General features: G+C 38.8%; 1 protein-coding gene across 1 annotated transcript in view; it reads left to right on the forward strand.

Moving 5' to 3' along the window:
* The window catches only part of HFM1 (HFM1, ATP dependent DNA helicase homolog), a 119,205-nt gene that overhangs the window by 76,209 nt on the left and 19,212 nt on the right, over nt 1–23,784 (forward strand). The window contains exons 25-33 of the mRNA XM_027838076.1: nt 774–859; nt 1,082–1,165; nt 1,377–1,534; nt 3,076–3,179; nt 3,617–3,760; nt 18,032–18,127; nt 18,353–18,468; nt 19,712–19,791; nt 20,965–21,074. Coding sequence (XP_027693877.1) covers nt 774–859; nt 1,082–1,165; nt 1,377–1,534; nt 3,076–3,179; nt 3,617–3,760; nt 18,032–18,127; nt 18,353–18,468; nt 19,712–19,791; nt 20,965–21,074 — 978 coding nt within the window. The remainder of the gene's footprint in view (nt 1–773; nt 860–1,081; nt 1,166–1,376; nt 1,535–3,075; nt 3,180–3,616; nt 3,761–18,031; nt 18,128–18,352; nt 18,469–19,711; nt 19,792–20,964; nt 21,075–23,784) is intronic.

A 23,784-nucleotide genomic window follows, 5' to 3' on the forward strand; every position in this document is an offset into this window, starting at 1 on the left:
TATCTATTAAAGGCCATTGAGCCAGAAGAGGGGGAGAGAAAGAATTAATTAAAGATAACCAAAACAAAAAGGAACTTCATTAAAAATGTTTTGTTTACTTTTTCAACAGATGATAATATTCAGCAAGTACAGTGAGTAAAAATATATTTTGTTCAATTAAGTGAGGAAGATAGAAGGATTAGTAAGAAAGAAGGAAGAGATAAATTAAAAGTGGGAGGAAACAAGCAGATTGACAAAAAGAGAGGTACTGTGTGGAGACATGCACATAGAATAAGAGAACCACAGGCAGAGCTAAAGATAGAGATGTGAGCATGGTCAAGAAGAGATCACAACGAGAGAGAAAGATAGACAGAAAGAGTAACACAGAGAAGAGACAGAGCCTCTGAGGCATACGGACCCTTGGGTGGAGCAGTACTACCATCTTTTGAGTTCTTTGGTAATCACCACTTCAGACTACAAATGATGTTACATTTTCTCACTCATAGGCACTAATTCATCACCTCTTAATACTTGCCCTGTTAGTGATTAAAATAGTCTTCCTTCTCTGCTGAAGAATGAAACCAAATTTTTTTTACTATTAAAAATAAATATGAATAATACCTGAAAAATTTTGGTCATAATCTTGCAAAGAATTTAATCACCTACCTGAAAAGTTTTCAAAATTAAAATTGTCTTTATCTCATTTTTCATTCATATACTTGTTAAATGTTGATAGAATGAATTTTATTGGAAATAGTTGATTTAAAAACCATATTCTGTTTAATTTTCCACAGGTGTCACATTGTCCAATGCAATGGTAAACGCAGGTCTGACTTCCTTTAAGAAAATAGAAGATATCAATGCCAGAGAACTCGAGCTGGTATTTAATATTCATTTATTTTGAATACCGCCCAAAACATAACTTTTACATTTTTATTTCTTTTAAAAATACTGTTCCTCTCTAGGGTAATTTTTACAAAATATTTTGAAATTTTTTAGTTTTATAAGCGCTAAATGCTGTTAAAACTTATGAATATGAACAATATTCTGCTTAGAAGATTTTAGTTATTTTAGTCAAATGTAGTGATGTTAATATTTTCAGATTTTAAATAGACATCCCCCTTTTGGAAACCAAATCAAGGAAACCGTGATACATCTACCAAAATATGAACTCGAAGTTGAGCAGGTATATTCCTCTCTTTTCTTAAATCTTTTTTATCGTCTGTTTCTTTAAAAACAACAGCCAGAACAAAAGAGCCCATATTAATGTGTGACTTAGTGGGGGGATGCCCCAAATCCTGCCAAGGTCACAGTAATGCAGCTTTCCTTAGCACAGCCCTGAAGCCAGATATGAGAATTATTTCACTTATAACACTTTCGTGACTGTTTTTTTTAAGATTTCAAGATACAATAACATGGTAGCTGAAATCTTAGTGACCGTCTTCCTAAGAAACTTTGAGCAGCTTCAGACTAAAAGAACAGCACCAGATTCTCACTATGTGACGCTAATAGTGGGAGATGCAGATAACCAAGTGGTTTTTAAACATAAGCTTATGTAAGTAAAAAGTATCAGATTATGTGGTTTTTTAATAATGTGATTTTTTTTAAAAAGATGTACTCAGCAAAAAGAGTGGGAAATAAAATTGTTGTGGAAACTATTAAATTGCATACTCTTGCAGATGAATTTCTCAATTTGACCTAAAGGAGATTTCAAAGAATGATAAAATTTTGTTCTGTTGTTTTTGACTATCCCAGACGGCAGTTGTGCAGTTATCAGCTGAATAGAGAATGAAGGGCCATTACTGTGGTCTGCAGTAGTGACAGGATGCTCTTCCCCTTGTTCCTTGAGCTATTAGAGCAAGATTTCTTGCCTTTCACTGCTTTGTTCTATATAAGGCCATCCAGATGCTTCCAATGGCTACTGTTAGTACAAAATCCTCCTCGCTCAACTCAGAATTTGTCCTATATTCTCCACACTAAAATCTGACATCCCTGCCATAGCCACTGTGCAGAATCTAGACAAAATGTATCTGGTGTATTACCATTCACCACTGCTAAACATCCAGCATACCATTTTTATTTTAATCATTTACCCTCAAGTTTTTCATGGAGGAACCAGTTACCTTTAAGGGTAAAGAAGGGAAGTGACTTTGACAAGGGAATTCCTTAGGCTGTTACCATGTTCATGGACCCCAACCCATAGGAAAGCAGCTTCCAAATATGAGTCAGGTGCGAGAATGCTAAAGGTTTTGTATTGACTGGCCCCTTGTGTTCCTATTGAAGATATTCCTGTATTCATTTCTGAATATTATCTCAAAATTCCATTATGGCTGTCTTTGAGAAGGCAACACAACTGGTCAGTTTAGTGTTAGGCTTAAACAGCTTAGTGACCTGTAGACAAAACAACATGTTGCTTGACAGAATTTTCACTTTTTAACCAGTTATGACATTGTGTAGACACAGTTGGTCTCATCAGTTTTTAAAATAAGAATGCAAATGTGATGTTTGTTTCTCACAAATGTTGCAGTTTATGAAAGTCTACCTCTGCTCAAATGAACTCTGCCCTAAAACCCACTACCTGAAATGAGTAATGAAATACTGCATTTTGATGTAGTTATCTTTATGCATCATATCTTCTCTGTTGAATTATAAATTCCTGGGGCTAAGGACCCTCATTTGTCTGTGTTTCTTCCATTGGTGCCTGTTATAGGCCCCGTACAAATGAATGGGTGTGGAAATAACTAGCTCTGGCAAATTGCAGTGTTTTTTTTTTAAGTTTGGTCGCTGAGTCCCTCATGGTGAGCACATATTCCCAGCTGACTAACTCACAGGCTACATCACCTCTTTCATGAGGCAGTCTAATATGTTCGTGCAGTAGTGTCATTGCAGGTAAGAAAGGGAGGGTAGAAAGTTATATGCCATGGCTTCCATTTCCTCCATCCCCAGAAAAGAAGAAAGCGAGTTATGAGAGTCATAAAATAAGCTTTTAGCACTGCAGGTGACCTCATTTAGAAACATTTCAGCCCCTGGTCATTAACTTGTATTTCATTCAATGCTTGCCTCATTTTCTTAAAAATATGTTCATATGTATTTCAGGGATTCTGTTCTACTAAAAACTGGAAGTTGGACTAAAAAAATTGATGTTAAAAGAACTCTCCAATCTGAAGAACTTAGCATTAATCTAATTAGTTCAGAATATGGTAAGTTAATTGAAATGAAAAAAGAATTAACTTCAAGTTTGACAAAAGTATTTTTATGTTGAGACATAAGAACAGTAAACATGACATTGTAAAAATACTGTATTTGCATAACATACTTGAACTTCAAAGACAACTCTGTGCATTAAATGAATTAGGCAAGAGTAACCAAAGTGTCAGTAAAATTCACAACCTAAAAATGAGGCTACACCCAGTATTTTAAGAAACAAGATAACCAAGTTCCAATTGCTGGGACAATTTTGTTTGGATTTCCTTATTTTTAGATAACATACAATTTTACCTGTAATATTGAATTTTTATAGTTTCAGGTGTTTGATTTATTTGGTTCTTTAATTCTCCCAGCTATGTTGAAGTGATAAAAATAAATAAATAATTTCAGATAAAATATTGTAAAATGTTTTCACCTTCTTACCTTATAGTAGGACTTGATATTCAAGAGAAGTTTACAGCCTTTTACTTAGGACCCAACAGACTTGAAAATCAAATGGTTATGCAAAGAAATTTAGAAACAGAGACACATTCAAGACATTCAGATGGCTCTCCAAGAGAAGATGCTGGTACAGGTAAATGACAATATCTTTACCAACTTTCTTTATTTATATTCTTCATGCTTCTTTTAGTACTGTTTTCCTTGATATTCTGAAGTTCTGAATGCTGGGGCATAGTTCGTACTTTGGAGAATCAGCGTGGTACAATATAGGCAGTCCCTAGATATAGGGTGTAGAGTAAACCTAAGTTCAAATTGCTCCCCTAGTACTAGCTTTTTGACTACAGGCAAATTATTAAACCTTTCTCAACCTCAATTTTCTCATATGTAAAATAGGTATAGTAATCCCTATATTGTACTTACCTCACAAAGTTGTTGTGAAGATCAAACAGTGCTTTTCAGCCTTAATGCCTTATATAAATGTCTCTGTCATTGCCCAGTAGAGCATAGAGATGGTTAGTGGGTTGTAATCAATGTCTTAGTTGGGGGCTCTAGGTTAAGGATTTGAAGCTTTGGAAAATTACTTAATGAAAATAATAGGAGCTCCCTGGTTGTATTCTTGCATATCACACATTTCTTTGTGTTTAGAAGGTGATTAGTAAATTATTTAATGAGTAGAGAGATAGTGGAAAGAAAATATGTTTTAGAAGTCAGAAGGTCTGTGCTTGAACCTGGCTCTGCTTCTTCTACATGTGTCAATACAAGTCACGTCATTTCTTTGGGCTTCACTTTTCTCATCTCTAAGAGATTGGACTAAATTATTTCTAAGGTCCCTTCCAACTCTAAATCCTATGAAACCTATGAATTAATGAATCAATTATAGCTGATATTTCTCAGGCAGCTATGAGAGCAGAGGTAAAGGATCTCGCATTCCAAGACCATCCCCATAAGCCTTAAAATCGTATTCCTCCATGTGGGGGAAAATCAAACTTATATTGGAAGCTTTTAGTATTAATGATACTAGCAGCCCCTCTTGTTCCCTCTTTTGCTAAGAAAAAAATTTTGTTTTGTGTAGGTAGAGTATGCCTCTCTTCAGGGATCTTAGGTGTGTTTTCTTATAGGTGTTATTACCACTTGCTTTTCCTCCTGCTGAAGTGAAGGGGTTCATTGGCAGTGATGGGAAAGTGCTAGGATCGCACCTCCCATCAAATTAACAAAACTATTCACCTTACCTCTCTCTGGACTATGATGGCATCAAGGACTTAGAATGAAGGAGAGTAGATGCAGGGATAAGACGACACTGGAGGGGCAGCGTCCATTAAAGCAAGTGTAGCCAGATCTTTCTACACCTACCCCTTTTACTTTAGAGTGGAGATGTCTTCTACATTTCTTTCTTCTCTTCCTAAAAGAAAAAAAAAACATCCTTTAGGATGGGGAAAAAGATTTTTTAAAATTGCCCATCTAGGGGGAAGGGCAGGGATACCATGCATGTACTTCCTGGAACAAGGACCCATAGCAAATACTATGATTGAGATACCCTTAGTTCAACTCTGAGGAAAATAGATAATGGTTGACAAGCCTATTTCTGATCAGGAAGAGGCTACAGATACAGAAAGGGAAGGGCCTTTCTAGATCAGAGGTCAGATTTCCTAATATGACCTAATATTCCTAAGATATAAATTCCTAAGATATTTCCTAATATGACCTAATATTCCTAAGATAAATGTGTCATAGAAATATCTGATCTGGGATCTGACCTCATCTCCAAGGGAGGTGGAATTTAGCCTTGTGAAGAATAGGAAGGAGTCTGTAGAAAAAGTCTGAAGAAGGAACTTGCTTTTTCCCTTGCCTATTTCCAAGAATGGTTTGGAGAAGAATTATGTCTATATGCTACACCTCAAATATTGGTAGGCTAGAGGGATGATACCTTGGGACTCAGATTTAATGCCACTTTGCCTGATCAGTCTCAAGGGGAAGCTAATAGTTTATTATCACTAGTTTAGCTCTCTCCCATCAATTACTGGTCACACAAAAGACCACCTTGAATAGTTGGTAAATTGCCATACCTAAGTAAGCTGTAAACAGAAATCAAGGAAGTTGTGCAGATTAGAATAGATGAATAAATACATAAGAATAAATGAGGTCTTCATCTGGGAGTGAGATCGGATCTTAGCTCCAGCAGGGAGAGATTCTTCTCCACTCTTGGCAGTATCTTGAATTATAAAGGATATATTGAGGGCCTAGCTGCCCCACACATCTGTGGCTTATGGAAATGACCTGTCAGTTATTTAAAAGTCCATGTTTGTCTCTTAATCACCCCTCTCCAAGTTCCTTGGGTTTCTCGATCTTCCTTAGGCATGCCAACCATAGTGTCCAACATAGTACCAGTCAATCAGGAATCACATGTCTTTACATGCAGGCCCCAACCCAGTGCTGTCCTACAGAAAACCACCCAAAAGGGGACAGAGGTGTCATGTTCACCTTTCTTTGGCAAGAGATAATGTTATCTTTTCTATTTTAGTGTTTGGGTGTGAAACAGTCATCTTTTTTACACATAGCTTCTTGGTAGTGACTACAAAGTCAAAATTCACACTGCTTTTCCTAGCATTCATAGCCCTTCACCATCAGCCTTTGCCTCATTTTCCACACTGCACATATCACTCCCCTCAATGGACTCCTTATTCCAACCAGATTGGACTGCTCACTGTTCCTGGCACATGTCTTGTACTTTCCTATCTTCATGCTTTCGTTTGTACTCGTTAATAAATTTATTTTGTAATTCTAATAACCATCTCCTTTTCTGGGTAGTAAGGGAAATTGATAGTATGCTCTTATACTAATAATTAATTATTCATTTGTGGTCCACCTTTTTCCTTTTTATTTCTATCAAGGCCTGTCTCCTGAAAAGGTCAGTCAATCTCTGAAGGGCAAGGCTGAGTGATGAGATTTGCTCCTAGTCCCCAAGGCACACGATCCTTAACTAGGTGTACAGGACTCCACCCAACTGGGAGACCCAGTTTCTGTTTAGAGTATAAGCAGAATCCAGTCTGGGTGAGCATTTGCCTGAGGGAAGAACCCTGGTCCTTGATTTCCTCCATTAGCACTTAGGGCAACCCAGCTTGTAAAAGAGAGAACTAACTAGAGAGGTCCTGATGGAAGTGGCTACCTGCCCAGATGCCTCGAGGCTGCTGAGTCTCATGATCAAACTCAGCAGGAGGAGCGGTAGCCTTTTAGCCCCCTTCCTAATTAAATGTCCACCAGTCAGGGATAGTTTTCACTTGTCAAAGAAGTTCCTTTTCAGAACGGATTTAGGGCGTTTCAGGGTCTCCCTGGGGATCTTTGGTCAGAGAAACCACTGACCATTATTTATTGATTGCTGGCTAGCCTAATTAATAAATTGATTATTAGTTACCAGAAACTCTGTCTCTTGGAGTTTTCATTCATCACAGTAAGGAGAAGGTAGATACAATGGTACTTTCTCTGCTCTTTTTGTTCACTGAGGTCATTGGTGCCATCATTTTATTAGATTGACTCATGAAATAAGGTCTTTTAGCCTTGCTAGTTAGTCAGTAGAGAATATGTAGTTGCCTTTGCTTATGCCTTCTCTTAGCCATTTGAAGACCTATCTACCATCTACCCAGCTCAAATACCACCTCCTCACTGAAATTTTCCCTTATCCTCCCACTCAGTAACAATTTTCCTCTCAGACCTCACTTTTCATATACTATAGATAATCATCATGTATGTTTGTGACTTATCATCCTACTAGACCATAAGTTCCATGAGCACCAGGACCGTATCTTAGCCAATCAACAAGCATTTACATAAATGCTTGATAACATCTCATCTAAAGTTTTTATTTCCCCTTTGACTTAGCTCAGTGCTCTGCACACAGGAAGAACTTAATGATTTTTGAATGAAAGAATAAAAATATGCATTTCCTGAAATATGACTGCCAAGTTGAAGAATGACATTGGCATGTTTGAACATGTCTAGAAGACCAAGACAATGCAAAAGGACTAAAACTATGCAGGCCAGGATCGTCTGAAGGAACTTAAGATATTTAACCCAGAAAACTCGCTCAGAGTTCTCAAATAGAGGAGGTGTTAAACTCTGCTTCCTGTCAGAGTAGAACCAGGGCCAGTGGGGGAAACTGACAGGAAAGATTTCTGGTTAAGATGAGGAGGAAGTTCCTAACTATTAGATGTTTCTCATAACTTTGTAAAAACATCTTTCCAAGTCAAGTCACCAAGAATTTAGTAAGTGCCTGCTATGTGTCAGGCACCGTGCTAAGTGCTGGGTATCCAATCCCTGCCCTCAAGGAGCTCATAATTGAATAAGGGAAACAACCCTGTATAAGCAAGGTATAGAAAGTATGACTTTGGGATCATCTCTGAGGGAAGGCACTTGCATTAAGGAGGATCAGGAAAGGTTTTCTTGCAGAAGGTAAGATTTTAGTTGAGACTTGAGAGAATTTAGAAGGAGAATTCCAGATATGGGGGAACAGGCAGAGAAAATGCCCAGAGACGATCAAGGAGACCAGTGTCTCTGTGTATGGTCTAAGAAGACTGGAAAAGTGGGAAGGGGCCAGGGTGTGAAGGGCTTTAAAAGCCAGAGAATTTTATATTGATCCTACAGATAATAGGGAGCCACTGGAGTTTATTGAATACGAAGGGCGATGTGGTCAGACCTGATCAGTTTGACAGCTGCATGGAGAATGGACTGGAATGGGGAGAGAGTTGAGGCAGGCAGACCCACCAGCAGCTGTTACAGTAATCCAGGTGTGAGTGATGAGCGTCTGCACTAGGCAGTGTCTGTGGTGAGAAGAAGACATACAGGAAATGTTCAAAACAGAACGGGCCGCACGAGGCGGTCGATTGGATGCGGTGGGTGTGTGGTGAGATGGAGTGAGGGGAGTCAAGGATGACACCTCGGTTACAAGTCGGAGAGACTGAGAGGATGGGGGTGCCCTTGACAGTAATAGGGATATTAGGAAGGGGCAAGACTTGAGGGGGTAAACGATAAATGAGGTCAGTTTTGGACATGTTGAATTTAAGATGTCTGCCAGACATCCAGTTTGAAATAGCCAATAGACAGTTGGAGATTTGAGTCTGGAAGTTGGGAGAGAGGTTACGACTGAATAAGTAGATTTTAAAATCATCAATATAGAGATAATTATTGAATCCATAGAAGCTTATGAGATCCCCAAGTGAAGTGGTATAGAAGGAGAAGGGAATAGACCCACAACAAAGTCCTGTGGGACACCCATAGTTAGCAGGCATGATCTGAATGAAGATCCAGAAGAAGAGACTGAGAAGCAATAGTCAGACAAGCAGGAGGAAAACCAGGAGAGATCAATGTGGTGAAAAGCTAGAGAAAAGAGAATGTCAAGGAGAAGAGGGCAGTGGACAGTGTCAGAGGCTGCAGAGAGGACAAAAAGGATGAGGCCTGAGGAAAATCCATTGCATTTGGCAGTGAAGAAATTACTGGTCCCTTTGGAGAGAGCAGTTTTGCTGACGTTAGAAACCAGCCTGCAGAGAGTTAAAAAGACAGTGAGCGGAAGGAAGCGGAGGCAGCTAGTGTTTGTTGATGGCCTTCTTAAGGAGTTGACCAGGAAGAGAAATATAGTATGGTGGGTAACAGAAATGGATACATCAAGTGAGGAATGTTTTTAAGAATGGAAGAGACATAGGCATGTTTGTAGACAGTAAAGAAGCAACCAATAGAGAGGGAGAGACTAAAGATGAGTGAAAAAGTAGAGATGGCAGAGGGGGCAATCTACTGGAGAAGACAGGATGAAATGAGATCACTTGTGCAGGAAGAGAATAAGGCCTTCGTGAGAAGGGCCGCCTCTTCTTGTGACACAAGGGTGAAGGGGGAAATAGAGGCGGATGGTGTCTTCAGCGTGAGCTGAGGAAGAGGAGAAATGAGGGAGCTCTCGGGGAATGGCCTCAGTGTTTTTTCAGTGAGACATGAGGCAAGATTCCCAGCTGAGAGAGTGTGGGAAGGGAAGACACGGTCAGTTTGAGGAAGGACAAAAAGTTTTTGAAAAGCTGCGTGTGGTGACTGAGACAATGAATAGGGAAGTGTAAAAGAGTTGCTTTCTGTAATGAGGGCCCAGTTGAGATTACGTGATATAAATTTGTAGTGGGCCCAGTCAGCATGATTTTATGATTTTCTCTTTGTTTAGCACGTATAAGAACGAAAACGGTGGATGACAGGAGTAATTCAAGACTGAGGTTTGGCAGAGCAAGATTGGAGACAGTATAAGGCGAGAAGAGGACAGTTAGAGTTGAACTGAACCAGTTCATCAGTGACCAAGATGGGAAGGAGAGGAAAGTATAACCAATGTAGGGATGGAGGCCTGCAAGAATTGGAGGTTATGGTGAGAATGAAGGAGTTACTGTATGTGAGGAAGAGGAAGAAGTGGAGTGATACCAGATTATGATCCAATAGATTCATTAACATAGAAGTAGAATACTCATAGATGTGGCCATCTCTCTGTGGAGCAGAGGTGGAGTAGAAAAGATGGCCACAGGAAACTGGGAAGTGAGGGGGTTTGAGGAAATACCAATATGTATTTTGTAGTCCCCTAGTATGAGGTCAGGAGTTGGACTGTGGAAAGGGTGAGTAGCTCTTGGATGGGACATTGGGTTGGGAACACGGATCAAGCGGTGCAGAGCAGGATAAAAGGCACATTGGGACTCAGAATTACTTGGATGGGGAGGGTGTACATATGTTAATCATTGAAGAATGAGTTCCGATAAGTTATCATAGTCCTCAGAGAGTCAGACAGTTAATGTAAAGGTGGAGCGGGCTGGTTGTGTAGTGTGAGCAATGAATGCTGGATTTTCTCACAATGTGGAAGGTTCCAGGCAGAGACTTTCCAATCATTAAGTTGACCTGAGGGTAGTATCATCAGGAGGGGAGTAGGGAGAGAGGCAACTGGTGTGGAGTTGTAGTGGGGAAAAGAGGATTCTAGAAGGGCCAATGAAATGGCTGGCTCAGGTAAGGGTCCTTCTTCCAAGGTGGTAGACTTCAACTGAAATTTTTTATGCTTGGTCACAGCTCCAAATGATCATATTTTTATAAAGTTTATTAAAAAACATTTTTATTATTTACAAGTTACATTACCATGAAATAATCACTGGCCATTGAAAGAAAAAAAAACCACAACCTTATTTTTTTCTGCCTGACTCCCAAATAATTGAAATTTTCAGCTTTAAGCTTAATCTTTTTAACAAAGCATAACCAAAAAATATGTACTTTGCTAGATTTGAGGAAAATTGATTTGGAATTTATAAAGTCATTAGCATTTTAAATGCCATTCTGAGCATGAAAATTTTATGTACTTAAAGAACATGTAAGAACAAGATCATTATTTGTGCCTCTTGGAAGTGTGTGCATTTAAATAGTGGCCAAGAGGCTGTCTGCTTTCGTCTATGCTTGCTGGTGCCATGTGTGTTAACTTGCCAGTTCAAGGACGCCACCAGTGTGATCCTTTCCTGTTTAAATAAACACTACTATTAAGATGTTGCATTTTAACGCAAAAGTTAAAAGAGTGTGTGCTCTTTTTCTTTTATTAAAACAAGAATAGAAAAATAAAATGTTCAAACCTATCAGAAAAAAAATAAGGAATTGCACAGAGCAAGACTTAAAAAACATGAGAAACATGAACTCAAGTGCATAGGCACACAGCTCTGAATTTCTGATTAGGCTGCAGACGTTAAGTGTATCAGGGATGCCCGAGGTTCTTGTGTTTTGTGGAAAGTTCTTATTTTGATCCTTTCCCACAGCCTGAGGAAGCTGGCTCTCAGCCCTACTCACTTCCTCCTTGTGGCTCCGAATATTTGCTCAGAAGACACTTGTTCACTAATAAATTCATTTTATTTTATTTTACATATTTGCAGCTAGGGCTCTTAAAATATAACATGTAAATTAATGTAAATTCATATGCACATTATGCAAAACTATGGAAATGTATGTTCCCAAATACCCTGAAAAAATCTGTTAGCTTTAAACTATACCTAAGTTTACAGTCTGAGTTAATATTCTCTGAACACCTTAATTTTCCAGTTTTTGACCTCTATCAATTTATATTAGTAATCAAACTAATCTAGTGAAGTCAGGGGGAAAAAGATGTCTATTTTCCAAGTTCTCTTTTTTAAGAAATAGTGACAGGATTTTGCGATAGCTCAGAAGAAGAGTGTGTAATGTCTTGGAGTAAGACCAAGTCAACTCTACTGTTTAATAACCTTGTGACCTTAATCTCTCTCAGCCTTAGTTTTGTTGTCTGCAAAATGGAAATGATAATATGCATGCTATATCACAGAGTTGCTTTCTCATGCATGCAGAAAGTACTCTGAAAGCTCTGAAATGTTGTGTGCAATATAAACAAGTGATAAATATAAATTATCCTGTCCTGAATCTTGACTGTGTTTGTCAATTTTCCTGGATTTTTCCAGGAGGCTACCAGAATCTTCAACAAATTCCTTGGGCCTCGGCCAAGTTTTTTTTTTTTTTAATCTCCTGAGCATAGCTATGTTGAGTCACTATGCACCAGATTGAGTTGATGTCTAGAATTACATAGTTTTCTGCATTCCTGTATTCTGGGAGAAGGCAATTCCTCCTTGCCCCAACTTCCATCTCAGGGCAAAGGAACAGAGCCTTAGAGGCCATAGAATATTAATGCTGGAGGACAGCTGAGAGATCAGCTGGTTTAATCCCTGTTCTTGATAGATGAGGACACCAAGGCCAGGAAATACAGTGTCTTGCCTGTGTTCACAGAGCGAATTAGAGGCAGAGCATGAATTAGAACTGAATTGCCTAATTCTTAGGCCATTGCTTTTTCTACTATTTGCAAATAAGTCATAATTATTGCTTTACATAGTCTATGTCCTTGGTTGAACTGGGTTAATCAGGGCCAGGTTAAGACTGCTTAGCAGAGATGGACAGATTCCTCAAAGGGCCCTAAAGAAAAGGTAAAAAATATGGGAGATGATGAAAATCATCTGTGTTCTACATAAAGGTTTCTTTATAGGATTTATTGTTTCTTTTTACAGCATTTTGTTCTTACAAAACAAATTGATATAAAATTAAAGTTTACATTGAATTTGAATTTATTTGCATAGGTAGTGGGGAGAGAGAGTGAGCCACAGGTCCCAAATTAAGGTGAATCCCAGGATAAACATTAGATATTAGGGAGAAAATGAAACAGGTAAATGTCAGGAAAAGGTGACTTTTGATTAATTTCCTTACTAACAAAAATTTATACGTTATGAATTGTAGTAGATAACAATAGTACACTTTCCTACAGTAATCCATCCTAAAATGTTACTAAAGATATTAAGATGAGTTCCTAGATGTGTAATCAATATAAACCATAAATTTTTAAATTATGAAGAAAAATGAGAAATACAAACAGAAAAGTGGTGGTCATCATGTATTACGTAAAAAGGAGAAGGTAGAGTAAAAATTGTTCAGGCTTTAGCACTGCCTGATGCTTTACTGTAGTGACGAGGTGATACAAAATTCTGTAAAGTGATTCCAGCTGAGTTCAACTCTGGAAAGTTCAACCAAGTGATCAGCCAACAACAACAGCAAATATTTATTTTTTGGATATTATTCCATCAAGCCATAGCAGCTCTTGAAGACTGTCTCCTGATGTGTTAGTTGAAATCTGTGTCAGTGGAGAAAGGATCCACATGGACAAAAACACTGATTATTGAAGATTTGACATAGCATTGTCCTGGGGGGGGAGGGGGGAGGAGGTGGAGGGCAGGGACAGAGTTGTATGAGTGATTTTTATGAATACCTTATTTATTTGACAATTATATCACTAAAACTGAGGATTATGACAGTTTGCTAAATGTATTTCTTAAGGACTTTCTACTTCCTTTATTTTTTTTTTAAATGTTCTCTATTCACCAAGCAACCTTCTGATCTTAATTTGGTTTTCCAAGTAAGTTTCTGTACTGGGAAGAGAATATGCTGACAGGCCAGCACAAGAATCTTGTGTGCTGAGTAGTTATGTTTCTAATTGCAAATTTATAAATTAGCTTTCTGATTCATATCAGATTCAGCTGAGTTTGATAGCGTGAGCAAACCCAAGGTTAAGCTGACCACTGAGGTTCCAGCCTTTAGAGCTAAAGAATTAGATCTTGGACCTGTGGTCACCCTTTCACAATTTAAATAGCATTAAAAAATGCCTTGTCCCTTACCTATCTAATTATAATGTGATGCTTATGTGTTTTAGCAAACACAATATTTTCCAGATTTTCCCACTAATTTTCTTCAAATCTTGTTATTCTTATAATCATTTACTTTGTGGTGGCATACATTACTTTTAAAAATCTTTTCTTTAATTAAGCAACTTTTAAAAAATAACCTTTAAATCAGCTTTCTACAGTTCTTATTTAAATAAGTAAAGGAATTTCAAGTCTTAATTTATCTTTCAAAGAGGTTTCTAAAGCTTATTTTGTACCCTGTAGCTCCAAATTTCTTTGAATAAACATTTCAGCTGTTAGCTAAAAAGCCACCAGTTTACTATCATGGACATTTGAAGGCAGTCATTTTAGTTGTGTCCAACCATTCATGCCCCTATTTGGGCTTTTCTTGGCAAACAGACTGGTGTGGTTTGCCAGTTCCTTCTCTAGCTATTTTACAGACGAGGAAACTGAAGCAAACAGGGTTAAGTGACTTACCTAGCATCACACAGCTAGTGTCTGAGGCTGGATTTGAACTCAGATCTTCTTGATTTAAGGCCAAGTACTCTATCCGCTGTGCCATTTGCCTACCCTGGCGATCCTTTTGCCATCTCACTAATGAACTCAATATCTCACCCATCATACAGGCCTTTCAAAACCTTTTCATCTCTCCTTAAATTTCCTATGGCTCCTCCTCCTCCTCCACTTTCAGCTGAGAACCTTGCCTCATAATTGACTGAAAAAGTTGAGGCCATTCATGGAGAGCTCTCCCTTTTCTCCTCCTCCTCCTCCTCATCTCACATCACCCGATTAGTTTCTGCCACTGTTTTCTTCTTCACCTCTCTCCCTCCAAATACACAAGTGATCCCACTCTATCCTGTCTTTTCCAATAGATTTCCCCCTCTATCATCCCCATTCTCTTTTATCTTTTCAATCTCTGTCTGACTACTGGCTGCTTCCCTACTGCCTACAAACATGTCTGTGTCTCCCCCATCCTCAAAAAACTATTTCTTGATCCCTCCTTCCCTGATAAATGTGATCCTATATCTCTCCCACTTTTTAGGACTAAGCTTCTTGAGAAGGCCATCTACAATAGCATCTTCCATTTCCTTTCCTCTCACTCTCGTCCTAATTCTACAGTCTGACTTCCGACATCATTCAACTGAAATTACTCTCTCCAAAGTTACCAGCAGTCTCTTAATTGAAAAAAACTAATGGCCTTTTCTCAGTCTTCATCCTTTTTGACCTTCCTACAGCCTTTGATACTGTCGGTCACCCTCTTCTCTTTGATACTCTTTGCTTTCTAAGTTTTCATGCCACTACTCTCTCCCGGTTCTCCTCTTGCATTTCTGACTGTGCCTTCTTAAGTCTTCTTTGCTGGATCCTTATCCACTCCTACTAACTGTAAGTGTCCCACAGGGTTCTACCTTGAGTCTTCTTTTCTTCTCTCTCTATGCTGTTTTACTTGGTGATTTCATCAGATGCCTTTGATTTAATTATTTTCTTTATGTTGACATTCTTAAATCTACTTATCCAGCCTTAACCTCAGTATAGACCTCTAGTCTTGCATTTTCAACTGCCTATTGAACATCTTCAACTGGATGTCCAATAGACATCTTAAACTCTAATTGTCCAAAACTGACCTCATTATCTCACCCCAAACCTCCCCCTCCTAACTACCCTGTTGCTGTCAAGGGTACCACCATCCTCCCAATTACCTCGACTTGCAACCTAGGTGTCATCCTTAACTCCTCACTTTCTCTCACCCTTCATATCTAATATATCGCCTAGTCCTGTCAATTCTACCTTTGTGACATTTCTTGTATATGCCCCCTTCTCTCCTCTGGTCACTGCCACCACCCTGATGTGGGCCTTCTTCACTTCATGCCTGGACTGTTGCAAAGGCCGTCTGGTTGGTCTGCTTGCCGAAAGTCTCTCCCCACTCCAGTACATCTTCCACTCAGTTGTTAAAGAGTGATCTTCCTAAAGCGCAGCTCTGACCACGTCACATCCCCTCCCCCCCAAACTCCTACCTCCCACTCCATAAACTCCATTGACTCCCTGCCACCCTTCGGCTCAAACATACAATTTTCTGTTTGGCATTCAAAGCCCTGCATAACCTCCCCCTTCCCTGCACCTTTCCATTCCCTTGTGCCTTATCTTTCCCCCTACCCTACCGTGGACTCCACTCTTGTGATGTTGGTCTTCTTCCTGTTCCTTGAACAAAACATGCCACCTCCAGACTGTGGGTACCTAATTTTCACTAGCTATTCCCCATGCCCCGAGGCTTTTTCTCCTTATCCCTGCCTCCTTACTTCCTTCAGATCTCAGCTAAAATCCGACCTTCTACAGGAAGGCTTTTCCCAATCCTCTTACTCTAGTGCCTTCCCTCTGTTGATTATTTCCAATTTATCCTGTATATAGCTTGTTTGTACGTAGTTATTTGCATGTTGTCTCCCCCCTTAGATTGTGACCTCCTTGAAATCAGGGACTGTTTTTTACCTTTCTTTGCATCCCCAACATTTAGCACAGTGCCTTACACATAGTAGGTGCCTAATAAATGTTTATTGACTGAATACATCTACACATACACATACGTATGCCCCATGTTGAAAAAGCAGGCATTTCTTTCTTCTATTTTTGTACCCTTTTCCTTTTTCATAATCATCAAAATCTTGGTTTATTAGCATCAGTAGCATGCTTGACTTTAGCAAAGGAAGTTTTCTCTTAATTCTGTGTTTCTGTGATGAAATGCCAAGTTTGTGCCCTCATGACCACTTCTGTCACCTAAGGATATAACAACTTCTTCCAATAGCCTGTGGCCTCCAGATATAGCCCTTTGCCCTGTTCATACTCCTCCACATGAATAAAGCACCAATATCCATAGCAACGCAATCTCTAGCTGTCTGTCTCGACTATAGCAGAGACAATTTTATTATAAGTTTAAAATTTTATCAGGTTATAAATTATATTCAGGTAATCAAAGTTATGTTAAATAGATAGCAAGTGTAACTTTATCCAGTTTAGGAGATGAGTCTTCAAGACTTCCAGATGCAAGGGGATATGTGATAGAAGCCATAGCTTTGGATTTGGGTTCAAATCCTGCCTATAATTCTTACTACCTGTATGAGGTGGGACATGTTATATAACCTCCCTGGGCCTCAGTTTCTTCACATGTAAAATGAGAAGACTGGATTAAATGACCCCATAAGTCCCTTCCAGGTTTAGATATATGATTTTATCACATTTATTTCTGTAGATATATAATTATACGTCTGTTGATTGAGAAATAGCCCACCTAAATTTGGAGAGGCTTATCATTGATTGTCTGTAAGGAAATGAATTTTGGAGCCACCATCACTCTGAAGGACCACCTGCTAACTTACAGAGGTAAAGTGGTCTGCATCAGTGGTGGAAGATGAAGTTACAGATATTTGCAACACTAGGTACACGTGATCATAGACTCCTGAGATATTAGATTTGAAAGAGACATTAAAGATCATGTAATCTCACCCCTTCCTTCTTCAGACCGGGAAATCTGAAGGCCAGAAAGATATGATGAATGCAAATGCATCTGTTTATGAATGTAAAAACCATTTGGAAGTGCTTGCTGTTTTCTAGGCACTGTGCTAAATGTTTGTGATTGTGCTTCAAACAGTCACTCAAGATCACACGATCGATTCCTTATAACATAACCAACTTTGCTTTTGAACTTGAATGGAGTATTTAAGCTGCCATTTGGCAAACTGCAATGCTTCGGGAAGTGTTGGTGTCAATTGCCTGCAAAGGCAGCCTAGCCACAAATTAACCTGTACAGTGTAAACATTCTTTGTTGTGAATAACTTTTTTATAATCCTTTATCGTTGTCACTGTTACCACCCTAGTTGAGGCCCTCGTTGTATCTTGACTGGACTATTACTTTCACCTCAAAATGAGTCTTTCTACCTTCAGTCATTTACTCTTCCAGTGCATTCCTAAACATCACTACCAAACTGACCTTCTTGTTGATTGTCAAGGCCGGCTGTGCTTTTCTCAAGAATATTCTTGTAATACAGTATAAGGAAAATGGTGACATTTGTGGGAGACTGACGCTCGTAATCACTCTGTTTAATGAATGTAGAAAAGCAACAAAATGAAAATCAGTGACATTAAATTAAGCATAGTAATAAATTGTTATTCTTATTATCATTATTATTCTTTAGGAAGCATCTGCAACAGAAAGAATACTTGCAAAATATCTGGAAACAGAGACTGCCACCATCACTGTAAAAATAAAGATACATGTGGACATGATTGCTGTGAGTTCCTTAGAATGGGATCATTTCAGGCTTTAAAATTTGACAATGGTAATATAATTTTAAATATCAAAATATAATGTTTATATTACATTGAATATAGTCCCTATGTACAATTTTATTTCTTTTGTATGCAGTATGAGAAAAAGTAACTATTAGATTTTGAGAAATTACTCTCTATAAAAACATCTAAGTGTGGCCTAAAGAATCCTAAATTTCTCTTCAAAGGTAAAATTGGAGTTGCACAAAAGTCAGAAATGAGAGAGTCAACATTTTCTTCCTATCTAACTGATTTAAGACACAGGGATGCCATTTCCTCTGTTCCCCCAGTTAAACGCCTCAAGGTTAGTTTTCTGAACAATATCATATTGTTTCGTTCTGTTGTGTATCAGTTAAATATGCACATATCTTCATCTGTCTCTAGATTACCTGATATAGGCATCTCCAGCTCTTTTAGCCCAGCTTTAGATGGCGTGGTCTGCAGGCTCTCCGCCATCCTATTTGCCTTCTTCTGGACCATCTTCAGATTACCAATGTCTTTTCTAAAATGTGGCATTCAGAATGGAATACAGCAGGTGTGGTCTGTCCAGGGCATACGATAGTGAGATTACTAGCCACCTCCCTATCCTAGACACAATGCGTTTCTTAATAGTCCTAAAATTGCATTAACTTTCTTGGCTTCAGTGCTATACTGTTGACTCGTATTGAGCTTCTAGTCCACTAAAACCCCCAGATCTTTATTAGACAAACTGCTATCTAACCATATCTCCCTATTTTGTACTTGTAAAATTGAATTTTTTAATCAAAGTGAATTATATTGCATTTAAACTTATCAGATTTAGTCTAGTGACCTAGCCTGTCAGTATTTTTTTGGATACTGATTGTTGTTCAATATCTCACTTGTTCCCTGTTTGTTATCTTTATGGACTTACCAAGAAGAGTAAACTGCTAACTCCTGTATTGTCTTTTGGGGGCTCTATTTTCAATGGGACACTGAATTTAAAGGTCTTATCTGCCAGGCCTTTTTCTTACCTCCATATGCAAGGCCTTGAATAGTTCTAAAGGCTGGCATTGAACAAAAACTCCCTTTCCAAGTGATCTGAGAGTTCCTACCAGAGGAAAGAAAAGTCTTTAGAATGTCATGTCACCATACCCAGTGAATGAACTTCAATACTGTCTCATGCGTTACAAAGCCAGGCCAGCAGCTAGGGTTGGAGCAGTATATATCCTCTTGTGGAGCCAGAGAGTGGGATCAGGCTGGTGGTAGAGCTACTCACTTCTTTGCTAAGATGAAAAGAGATTGAAGGATTCACATCACAAGAGGCTAAAAAGAGGGATGTGGTGACAGTTGACCCAGTACATAGAGTTTGAAGTAATTACTGCTTCCAACAATACCAAACAGCCTTGTCTGGCAGCACAAGATTATTTCATGGTGACCAGCTGTAGTTTTCCTGCTTTGTTTTGTATTCTCAGTTTTTCTTATTACTTTATAACCTTTATATACGCCCAAGGATCTTCATTAAACCATTCATCTGTTAAAATTTATTCATGTGTAATCAAGAGTGAATTTGTTTTTTCTTCCAATAGATGCAGATAAATAAATCTCAAAATGTGGATCTTAAGAAATTTCGTTTTACTCCAAGGGCTTTGCTTCCAGTTTTTCCAAGGTACTACTACTACTACTACTACTACTACTACTACTACTACTACTACTACTACTACTACTGCTGCTGCTGCTGCTGCTACTACTGCTACTACTACACTATACTTGGAAGTTGTATTTGAAGGGAAACTCTCAACATAAATCTTTTTTCTTATAAGCACAAACATAGTATAGCACAGTAGACCAGGAGTCAGTTGACCTGAAATAGCCATCTTTCTGGGTTTCAATGGCCTCATCCATAAAATAAAATTGTTGGACTAGATGATCCCCCAAATCCTTCCCAACTCTACCATTCTATTCTTAGAAGGAGTATGCTTATTCAGAAAGAGGGTTGCTATCACATGCCCTTAGCTCTTGATGTTTATTTTAAGGATATAGGGTAGTTCCAAAGGGCCTTTCTCCCAAAATACTACTGTTACACCATCTTCAGGAATGCTGGGCATGTTAGGCAAAACCATGAAGAAAGCAAAGTCTTCTCAGCAATCCCTTCGCCACTGTGTGATCAGGTCTTCCCTTTCTGGCCAGGGATCCCCTAGTTTTTTTGCCATCATTCTCTCAGTACCACCTTCCATTACTCTCATTCATCTTGTATCTCATCCCCTTGGGCTCTTGGTCACTTCCAAAAAGATCCAGGAGGCCATGAAGACCATAACATAGTTTGATAAGCAAATTCATGCTCGTGTGACAGAGGACTGAAATAGAAGGTTATCCTTTCTCCAACCCAGACCCTGAAAGGAAACAACATTTCTTCTCTGTCTTAGGAATGTTTGTTTCTTTGTTTGTTTGTTTGTTTCTTATCAGTGGCCTTCTATACACAATACCTTTGTTGTCTAATCTTAAAAATAATAAGAATGGTAGGAATTTCAGACCAAGAAAGGATGACAAAGCTGTGGAAGTCAGATAGAGGAGATATATGGGTGCAGTTGAGATTTCTCAATGTAACCTTCAAATTACACTAAATAGAAAACTCTCTAATCCATCTGTGTCTGGCTCTAGCCCAATATGTGTATATTTCCACCTCCTTTCTTCCCATTTCAGATTGGTATAAGTGACTCAGAGAAGGGGTGAATGAATGGGTCGTAGATTTTCCCTCATTTGTTTGAATAAATGGTTTTTAGTTTCCTATTAATTTTTTAATTTATTTCCAATTTTCTCTTTTTTCCACAAATCCATAAAGGTCAAAATGTACACAAGTTTCTGCATCCTCCTTAGTGAAAAAATGGAATTCTCCTGAAATCTGTGAAAAATCCCAGCAACAACTGCAACCAGCTTATTATGGAGGAAAAGGTAAGTTACCACAGAGTTATGATTTAATAAGGGAAATGATTTTTCATTACTTCAGATTGAAAAGTAATAATATTGAAAAACCAACATCTAAAATTATTTTAATTACCGACTCAGCTACGGTTTTCTTTTGAATTATTAGGCTAAGTTCAATCAATCAGTTATTCAACAAGTATGTATTAAATGCCCAGTACAGATGTACCAGGCACTGTGCTAGAGGGTGGAGATACAGATACAATGGATAAAACTGTCCTTGTCCACATGGGCCTTGCATAAATGCTTGTTATCCTCGTTGTTTCTACAATCTAACGATTTTCTTTTTAATTTTTATTTTTATTCAGATAATAATCACCAAATAGAATGGATATTTGCATGCATAGTATAATGGGAAAGATTGTATGAGAAAGTGCAGGTCTCTCTATTATGTGCAACTCACTTTCTTTTAAGAATCTGATATGACCAATCTGTAGCTTTTAAAGCAGTCCTGCTTTGCTGGCCTTCTTTCTGTTCTTTGGGAGATAGATTTCTTAATCTGATATTTCAAAAGATCCTGCTATTTCTCTTGGGAAAGGGAGAAATTCCTCTCCGTGACATTTTGCTAAACTAGGATTCTGTGATGCCTAATATATTTTAATTTAAATGTCATGCATGCCCTACATATGATCTGGATACATTGACCTAAGTGAAAGATAAATATGAGAAAGTGGGGTTACATATAAATATATATGTATGTATATAAACACATGTAATCAACAAAGGAAAACTAAAGAAGTATATTCAGTTTGTATGCTTAAGCTTGTAAATATTTTATTTTAAATGCCTTTTCGATAATTCAGTGCACTTATGATCTTATCAACGTGTGCACTGCCTACAACAATGCAAATCACAGTCCATCCTTGCCTTCCTGTCCTGTGTGACTCTTGTACATGTCTTCCCATAAGTCCTTTACAAGTGATTTACCTCGTGTGCCCAGGATATTCCTATGGTTCTGGAGACTGTGTCTGCTGGTAGACAGAGAATTCTTCCAGACCCAGGAAACAAGAAGGCTGTGTAACCGTATTTGAAAAGATAGTTTCTTTGTGCTCTCATCCTGAAGAAAAGAAATGAAGCCTTGTGAGAAGTGAGAGATGAGCAATTCACTTGGGATAGGACGTGACATGTCCATGGCACAGTGAGAGAGAAATAAGAGGAGCTTCTGGGGCCCAGCAGTGCCGCTGCTGTGGTTGATGCCACTGCTGTGATTTGGGGGCTGAACTACATGTATTGGCCCCATGGAGCCAATACTGAAAAGACTGTAGTAGTCTTTGCCAAGAATGATGATAGTGATGCCTCTTCTCTCCTTTCTCTTTTCTCTCCCCAGGGAGGGGCTCTATCTGTTCCAAAGATAATCAGTTTCTTTAAAATTATATTTTATGTTGTTTACCTAGCCTTCCTTAGGTATCTTGATAACAAACTACCATCAGGATCAAACCGCAATTAACTCAATGTGAGATGAGTTTCTATACAGCCTCAGATACTTACTAGCTGTGTGACCCTGGGCAAATCACTTAACCTTGTCTGCCTCGGTTTCCTCATCTGTAAAATAATGCAGAGATATAAATGGCACCATGATGTTATCTCTGCCAAGAAACCTCAAATGGGCTTACAGAGAGTCAGACAGGACTGAAAAATGACTGAACAACAATCTCATTTGCTCAAGGATGGTTTTGAGGGAGGTTATGGTTGGCTACACAGAGAAAGAGAAGGAACCTCTCTAATGTGTTGAATGTGCAGGGGGTTTTCCTTGTTGGGTCCCAAAAGAACTAGTTATTGTTAAGCACTATTATAACTTTTCAAAAGCAGGGGGGGGAAGCTAAGCCACATGAATCCAGACCAACATGGATTCCCTTGGGCAAAGAACAAACAAAATAGCAGTATTAGCAGCAAAGAGGTTTGGTCAGAAGACCTGAGCTCCTGTGCCATATTGGCCTCAGGTAATCTTCTTATAGTTCTGTCAGGGTTTCCCCCAACAGGTTCAGGAAGCTTTATCCAGGCAAGGGTGAAGGCCCTGACTAAAGGAAGGTCATACCCATTGAAACAGCTGAAGAGAGGAGCCGGGACATAGTGACTCTGCTCGCGTGAGAATGTCCAGAGAGATTGAGTAATTCACTTTCCTGCTAAGCCAAGCGACTCCAAACCAAGCAATTGCAGCCACTGCTGCATGTGGAAACCAGTGGAATACATAGGCATCCATTCATCATCTCTTGATCTCACCACATCATTTTGTCTAAGTTAGCATAGTGGAATTTGGTGGGGGGTTTTAAAACCTCTATTCATCTGTCTCCTCTAAACCTTGCTACTTTTGTGTCCCTGAACTTTAACCTGTTTGCGTCTGAGGCAATTGCCAGGACTTCTCTCCTAAATCATAGATGGATGTCAATCTGTGTTGGTGAAGGGAGTTATTGGACAAGGATTTCTCCCTGCCGACCTAACCACAGACCCTTCAGATAACATGCTTTACCCAGTTCGTCTGGCACAGTTCTTCATTAATAATGTGTTGTAGCATGCTCATATCCAACACGTACCAATTCATTGCTCTTTAGTTGACCCTAAGTTTTTATCCTTCCAAAACTTTGGTGTGTTCTGACTTGCAGCCATGAAATATTATTGAAAGAATAATGGTGTTAAAGATAGCCCTTTGTTTCCTGAAGAAGTTTCCCAGAGATGATTTAGC

The sequence above is a fragment of the Vombatus ursinus genome, unplaced genomic scaffold, assembly GCF_900497805.2.
Source record: "Vombatus ursinus unplaced genomic scaffold, bare-nosed wombat genome assembly UNPS02014825.1, whole genome shotgun sequence".
Lineage (NCBI taxonomy): Eukaryota > Metazoa > Chordata > Mammalia > Diprotodontia > Vombatidae > Vombatus > Vombatus ursinus.